This window comes from Camelus bactrianus, chromosome 30, assembly GCF_048773025.1.
Source record: "Camelus bactrianus isolate YW-2024 breed Bactrian camel chromosome 30, ASM4877302v1, whole genome shotgun sequence".
Lineage (NCBI taxonomy): Eukaryota > Metazoa > Chordata > Mammalia > Artiodactyla > Camelidae > Camelus > Camelus bactrianus.
This window is the reverse complement of record NC_133568.1, coordinates 8,527,192-8,534,658: the sequence shown is the minus strand read 5'-3', so window position 1 is coordinate 8,534,658 and position 7,467 is coordinate 8,527,192. Positions and strand designations below refer to the sequence as shown.

The following is a 7,467-nucleotide window of genomic DNA, read 5'->3' as shown; positions in this document are numbered from 1 at the left end:
TGAGATGCTAGAACGACAGCCCTTTTGAACAGCGGAGTGAGCTGCTCTCCTGGTTCCTGCCTGGAAAGTCGATGGCTCTGCAGAACAGCGAAGTATCCCCTAAAATAATGCAGCCCTGCCTTTCAGTCTCAGAAGGAAACCTTAGAAATTCTCCTTTTAACAGGCGTAGAAATCAAATCTCTGAGTGGTCAGATGGTCTTGTGGGGGTCTCCTGTTCTCTGGGCTCAGGCTTTTTAAACATCAGTCGCCCCACCCTCTGGTCTGACCCCCGTCATGTTGCAGATGCCAAGATCCATCCTAAAATCAGACTGGCCTGTTTCACATTCAGCCATAAGAGTGAGGGCAACACTTCACCCCTCTACTCTTAGGACAGAGCAGTCACGGAAAGGAAACAGAAATGACTCCTTTGAGGTGTCGATTATCAAAGCACAAAGGGAGAACTGGTACCAAATAGTTTCCTTCACCAAAGAATAAAAGTTAGGTCACTGGAGTTTACAACCAAGGGGCACACCCAGCCAGCAGGCCGGGCCGGCCCGATGAGCAGGTCACGCCAGCCGCCGCCGCCGCCGCCGCCGCCGCCGCCTTTCTGACGTCCGACTTCACTGTCAGCCCCGGCTCTCATCCTTTACTCACATCCACCTACCAAATGGGATCTCAAGGCTTGGCAGAAAGAAACGGTGAACTGTCATCACACAAAGGGATCCTTGCCTAAAGCCACCTCCAGCGAGACGGCATGCTGCCCTGGACTAGCACAGTGGCAGGTGAACTGCGCCAACAGCGCCACCCCCTGTTGGGCGAACGGGTGCGCTCCTTCCACGTCTCTACAATGTTCTTGCTCATCACCCGCATCTTTTTCTGAGCTCATTGCTCCTTCCAGTATTTGCCACTGACTTCTTTTGCTCCAGGCAGGTTCTTCCAGCCAAAGCTCCACTGTAAACAGCTCAGGAACTTCTCAGTGCTCTCGATCAGAGAGTCAAGGAAGTAAAGAAAACCGTACCTACCCGTGACCTAGGAGGATCGCTCCCTCACAGGTCAGTAGTAGGGCTCAAAGAAAACCTAGACGACATTCATCTTACTTCAGTTGCAAAATTGGAGCTCAAGAGATTATTTATATATTTGGTAAGTTTTCTCTGGACTAAAGATATAAACAGCTGTTGCCTACTGGGAAAAACATACAAATAAGGGAAAGCAAGGCCAAAAGCCGGCAAACAGCAGAAGGAGGAAGCCAGAGTGAGATTAAATACTAGTCACAGTCACTTTACATACTCACGCCTTGTCTGGTCTTCAAAAGCAGCATCCAGGGGCAAAGTGGCTCAGAAGCAAGACCGCAGGGGAGCGGTGTTCTTCTAGAGCCCAAGGAAGAAGCTTCTCACAGGCACTAGTATGTCTAGGCCTCAGTGCAAGGTCGTATGAAAGAACCATTTCAAAAAAAATGAAAACATACCCTGACTGTTAACAGTGTACGTCCTAATTGTTAACAGACCTCGTTCCAGTGCAAGGAGAACTAAAAATGTGATGGACATTAAGAGATCCAGGAGTGGCTATTTTAGTAAACACAGGCCTACCCTCCGTGGTTCCTCATCCTCCTGTACGTGAAGATAAGCTACAGGAGTCCTGAGATGTTAATACAGTAGTTCTTATAATTTGATAACCAAATAAAAAATCCAAAAATAGAACCAAATTTGGAGGAAAATTCTTTAGGCTGTTTTTGAAACTCTCTATATTTGCTTCAACCATGAGCAAAGTGCATGCAGTTAGTGTCTTACCCTTGTGCGCTGGTCTCCGGGAAGTAACTGTCAGCTGAGTTCTGTTTCCAGGAGCAAAGCTGTCAAGCAGTAGGAGACGTCAGCCATCTGAAATCTCGCTGATTCTGGTTCTGACTGGACAAGGAGGTGCCGGCGACAGGAAAGCTAATGTAAATCTATTTTATCTAGATCGAATACACCAAAGGCCACTTACAAAATATTCTAGGAGTAGGATACAGCTGTTGCTTGGAAAAATCAGGCAACTTGTAACAATAAGACCTGTTAACAGAATGTAATTCACTTTCACATCCAAAAGCTAAATTGGGGGCTGCTCCAGGCACCATCTAATTAACTGAAGCAGAAGGGAAAAAAAAATCCTCAGAAATTATCATTGTTTAAATACACTCTATTTTATTTTGTCTTAAAATAGTTTAACCTTTATGCTACAGACTTATTTCAAAAAACAGAAAATCTTATCTTGCACCAAAAAATATATATATAACACTCTGTTTTATTATTTTTTTCTCCAAAGACCATTAAATACTAAATGGAAACAAAAACTAAATAATGAATGTAAAGAAGAACCAAATTTTGTTTTAAAAACTAGAGTTGCACATTTTAAAACATTAATTCTAAGCAATGATTTGTCGTCACTGCATCAAGTCCACACTCACACTCCAGCAACAGCAGATCTGTTAACCACCAAGTGCATTGGTTCCTAGCCATACAACGGCTAACATTTCATTTTCACGTTAAGAGGAGCAAAAGGCCTCAATGACCTTTGTACTCTTAAAAAAAAAAAAAAACAACAACAAAAATATTTCCTAGTTATCCAGTGATTTTTTTTTTAAGATCACTACCTTTTAAAATTTGTTAAAAGAATAAGAAGTACGTAGTGTTTTAAATAAAATGGAAAAAAAAATACAACAGCATTGGACTAAAATACGTGATTATTTTAAACAAACAGTGCACAATCTGAGGAAGTTTGGTTAGGGCGCAATCATTTTTATATATACATGGAAGTCACATCATACAGATACTGAAAAACAGGGGTTGGGGCTCTTTGCCTTTAAAAAAAGTTTAAACTAAAAGACAAAATTGTGTCCCCAGCCTTTTCAAAACTCTTGTGACACAGTATAAAAAGCAGGCAACAAATTCATTTTTAAGTTACCTATGGTGCTAATCTGCTAAAAGTAACAACAAACAATTGACTAAATTAGCAAATCAGACAGCTCACATTCACAACTGATAATAATAAAAGCAGAGTTTATGGGATGCTCAATTGTAACAAATAATGGAGTCCATTCAGTCTGGCCCCTTCCATCAAAATGAAAAGACAAGTACTGGTGAGCAGCAATTACATGTTATACGGTAGTCACGGTGAAGCAATAGCCAGGTTACTGCTCTGTGGTTTGAAATTGGGGGGAAACTGGGGTACTTAACCGAGTTAGTTCCATAAACCAATCTGTGACCCAAGTGTACCATTTTAGCAGACATATTACTTTGAAGAGACAATGTCCTATGAAGCATAAAGAAGTATTTACGCTACCAAATGCAAAATTGTGTTTAAAAAAAAAGATTCCCTTAGAAGAAATTTTATGTCACAGAATTTCAAATTTACCACAGAATTTTATCATTCATACCCTTGCCAGAAACTACATTCCTACTCTCCTGAACCTGGCAATGAAAGAAGAGTTGAAACATAGTCCCTCTAATAGTTAGTAGGTGGAAAAGTGCCAACCTAGCAGGGAGAAAAGCTCTCTCTACCATCCCTTTCTCTCCCTACTGTTTGCATCTTAATTTTTGTTCTGGTGCATCAAGCCAGGTAGTCAGGGTGCTGGAACAGGGACAGATGAGGGCAAAGTGTGACCCGATGGAAAAGCAAAAGGCCAGAAAAGAGCTTGGGTACAACTCTGCTCTCCGCTCTCAATCCACAGTGCACACAGCACCCCGAAGGAACTTTCTTAGAGGATGACTATGAGGGGCTAAAGAAAATATGTCCTGGAAAATCACCCGCTATACGGAATTGGACAAGACATACTGTTAACATAAGAATAAGTAATGCAAAAATGTCCTTTAAAATGGGGCTCTGCCCTGATAACTGGGGAAAAAGTAAGCTGCAAAAACTTCAAGTCATGTAATCCACTCTATTCTTTTCCCGATGATTTTCCTGGAAAACAGACTAGATATTGTACATTTCTGCTTTGCCTAGCATTTTAATTCAAGTCAAAAACAATGTGTAACAGTAAAAATTCAATAAATTAATCCTAAAGTAAAATGTGAAGGTCCAAGGATACACCAGTAGTGAATCTGCAGAAGGTCCGACTTCGCTCTGGCCTCTGGGTCTTTGGTTTTTGTCTAGAATCGTGGCATGTGAGAGGCTTGATATATGAGGTGCTAAACCTGGAGGTTCATGAGCTTTTAAAAAGCCTGATCTATTTTAAGCAGATTGATAGAAAAATAAAAAGTTGATGAAGAACAGAGGCCAGATCAAATGAGATGCTATCAAAGAAGATCAAAGAACACATGCTTAAAATACACTCGCAGGAAAGAGGTGTATGGATGAACTAAAACAGCAGGAAAAAGGGAAAAGGAATAAATGAGTCCTTACAAAAATCCAGAAGAAAAGGCTGGGCAGGTGGGGCCAGGCAGACCGTGCCACACGTGCCCGCAGCGGGTGGGTGTCTCCCTCACCGCAGCTGCCCCGCAGCACCACCCCACACAGAGCCTGCCTCGTGCAGGACAGGCACTTGGCAAACGCGGGTCTGCTGGATGGAAACTGAAAATGACAGTTCTCATGCTCTTATGATAAGGAAAAGCCACCAAGGCAATTGGGAAGGGAGACAAAGGGCTAGAGCAACGTTATATGGTAAAAACGGAAACAAAAACAAATAAAACATAGCAGACAAAAACTGTGGAAAAACAAAAAGTGAGGTCTTCTAAGCCAGGATCACTTCACTCCTCCCTGTGCACAGTACATAGTGTTCTAACTCTAGGTATTGCTTGTAAAATAATTCACTAGTAACTACGACGTTATAGGAAAAAAGGTAGTAACTAATGCCACAAAACTCCAACACCAGCATTTCCTGAATTCCCTGAAGCTCCTACTACCCTTTGTTATTCCTGTTAGATACTGGAAAACCCACAGTGCCATTAATGTGCTTTGCATCTGGTTTTTAATGACATTTTGATTTTTTCTACTTTTAGAAGGTAGAGGAGAAAAATACCCAAATAGAGCATCAGATCAACTTCAGCTCAAGTGTGAGACATATGCTGTACCTCCTTCATGGAGAGACCACCTGTGAAAGGCCCTGTACTCTCAGGTCTGCAAGTGCCCACAGCCTTGGAAGCCACAGAGCTTTTCACATCCTACCTAATTAACAGGTTCTCTGTTCTCGCCTTATTTGAATAAACCAGGAAAAAGGGGGAGAGAGACTTCCCTAGTGATCTCTCGATGCTGTCAGATGCCCAAACCTCATGGTGGGTCTCTATCCTAAATGCCTCTGCCCTCAGTGGAGATGTTTCCCAAACACGTATGGATTATTGCAACAAGGAGACCAACTAAGTCCTCTGAGCAGTATTTACAGACACAGAGAGGCAGGTCAATCATCTGTGTTGTGGGAAGTCAGCCAGGAGCGAAGTCAGGAAAGAAGGCAGAAGACTTAAGCTAAAAGAAAAGTAATACTTCTGTCTTCCGTTTTTAAGGACAGGTTTTCAATGCACATGCCCTACTAGGTGCCAATAAGGACCTGACTAATGTGTGTGCAAATGCCCTAAGGTGGGAGTGCCAATGGGTAGGCTGACAGTGGTCAAGTCTAGGTATTAATTTTATTACACAGAAAAATAAATATAAGATTCAAAAACTGAAATCCATTTCACCTGGTAATTAAAATATTATTCTATAGGGAGGGTTTCCGAAGATTGAGTCACCAAGTAAAATGAAGTTATCTAACAAAATTCATCATTCTCATATGCCTACTGAGGGAAAGAAGAAAAGAAATTCTTTTCTCTGTGATAAGTTATTTTCCTAAGTGACGTCTTTTAATTTAAAAAAAAAAATAGGAGGAGAGGCAATTTTCCATGAGTTTCGATTATACAAATGCCACAAACAGCTTCTGAGGCTGAAGCTATGACAATGAACTTCCATGTCACAAAGAGGAGGAGGAGGAAGTGGAAGGGAACAGTGCAGAGGAAACACAGTGACACTGTATTACAGCAGGTATTTACGTCTGCTATCCTCATCCAACGTAAGGTCAACAACTTCCGCAGGTGAAGCCCAAGTCTGCTGGGGGGTCACGGCGGTCCACGACTGTGTCTGTCGGGTGCTGACATACTGTGTGCCGGAGCCGCGCTTCCATGAAGAAACACTCTGAATCACACCTCCTCGGGGATGGACGCACCTGCCATTGAGAGGAAGTGCACAGGCACGGTTAATCTCACCGCAGGGACGACAGCAGGCAGTACAGCTTCAGCCGTGCTGATCAGTACCTTTACTGAGATGAGTCCACTATGCAAGGTCATGAAACCCACAGCCAATTCTCCTTCCCCCTTCTCCTCCTTGCCTCTACGTCTGTCTGTCTCCCTCTCCACCTCTCTCAGCTCAGCCTTAGAAAGGCCAAGAGTCTTGTCTCAGCCACAAACTCCTGAGTTACGTCTAGATCTGTTACTGATAATGGATAAGATGTTTCTCTGAATTCATGTAAGCCTCTGGTCTTCAGGACAGGGCAGCAGATAAGCCCAGAGCAAAATAAGATGCCCAGGCAATCTTAGTCTGAACAAATGGAACAGTAAGAAATATACAAGAAACTTGTTCTTAAAATAAGTTCTATGCCATATTTGGTAATACCTTCAAAAACAGTAACAGTAATACCTCTTTTACAGACTGGATTTCTAAACGTCTAAAGTACGAGGTCCTATACAGTATCATCTTGTTTATCTATTCTACAATTTTGAAATCCTGTCTATACTGTATAGCACAGGGAAATATACACAAGATCTTAAGGTAGCACACAGAGAAAAAAAGGTGACAATGAATATATATATGTTCATGCATAACTGAAAAATTGTGCTCTACACTGGAATTTGACACAACATTGTAAAACGATTATAAATCAATAAAAACCATTAAAAATAAATAAAGTACAAGGTCATGAGTTCAAGGTCAAGCCCCCCTGTCCTGGAGGTCACAGCAGAGACGTCTGGCCACCAGAACCACTCACTCTTTACTTCAGTGAAAGTGACAAGGTTGAATACTCAGTTTAGATTCTCTGAATAGTGTCTATCAGAGGGACAGACCTGCCTTGCTGAAAAATCTCACCAAGAGTTCACTGGGAGAAAATTGTTTCAGAAACACCTACATATTGAATTCCACATTCCCGTCAAATGATAGAACTGTGAACCTCCAGGATGAATCACTGAGTAAGTTTTGACTCAAATGAAAGGAAGGCAGACAGCTCACGGTATCATGGCTACTTATACCCTCACATCTAAATTAGAGACCAGTCCCTATGCGGCATGTGTGACAAGTGGCATGATTCTAGGCACATAAACTACTGCAGTGGATCTTGAGCAGCTGTTCTGACAAGCTGTACACAATGGGTGACGCTGGGTCACTGGAGAACTCCAGCTTCGACTCCATGCTACCAGCACCATCAGGTTCAAAAGAAAACATCAGAGTAACAGCGGACAAGGTTTAGTTGCAGAACTGCCCCTAAGGACCCTT

At 42.3% G+C, this 7,467-nt stretch overlaps 1 protein-coding gene across 3 annotated transcripts in view; it reads right to left on the bottom strand.

The window, feature by feature from the left end:
- Positions 1-2,136: 2,136 nt before the first annotated feature.
- Positions 2,137-7,467, bottom strand: part of ARK2N (arkadia (RNF111) N-terminal like PKA signaling regulator 2N) — a 67,263-nt gene continuing 61,932 nt past the window's right edge. For all 3 annotated transcript variants that reach the window (XM_010961407.3, XM_074355419.1, XM_074355420.1), the window contains one exon: positions 2,137-6,145. In XM_010961407.3, the coding sequence (XP_010959709.1) occupies positions 5,956-6,145 (190 nt within the window). In that variant the 3' untranslated portion in view covers positions 2,137-5,955. The remainder of the gene's footprint in view (positions 6,146-7,467) is intronic.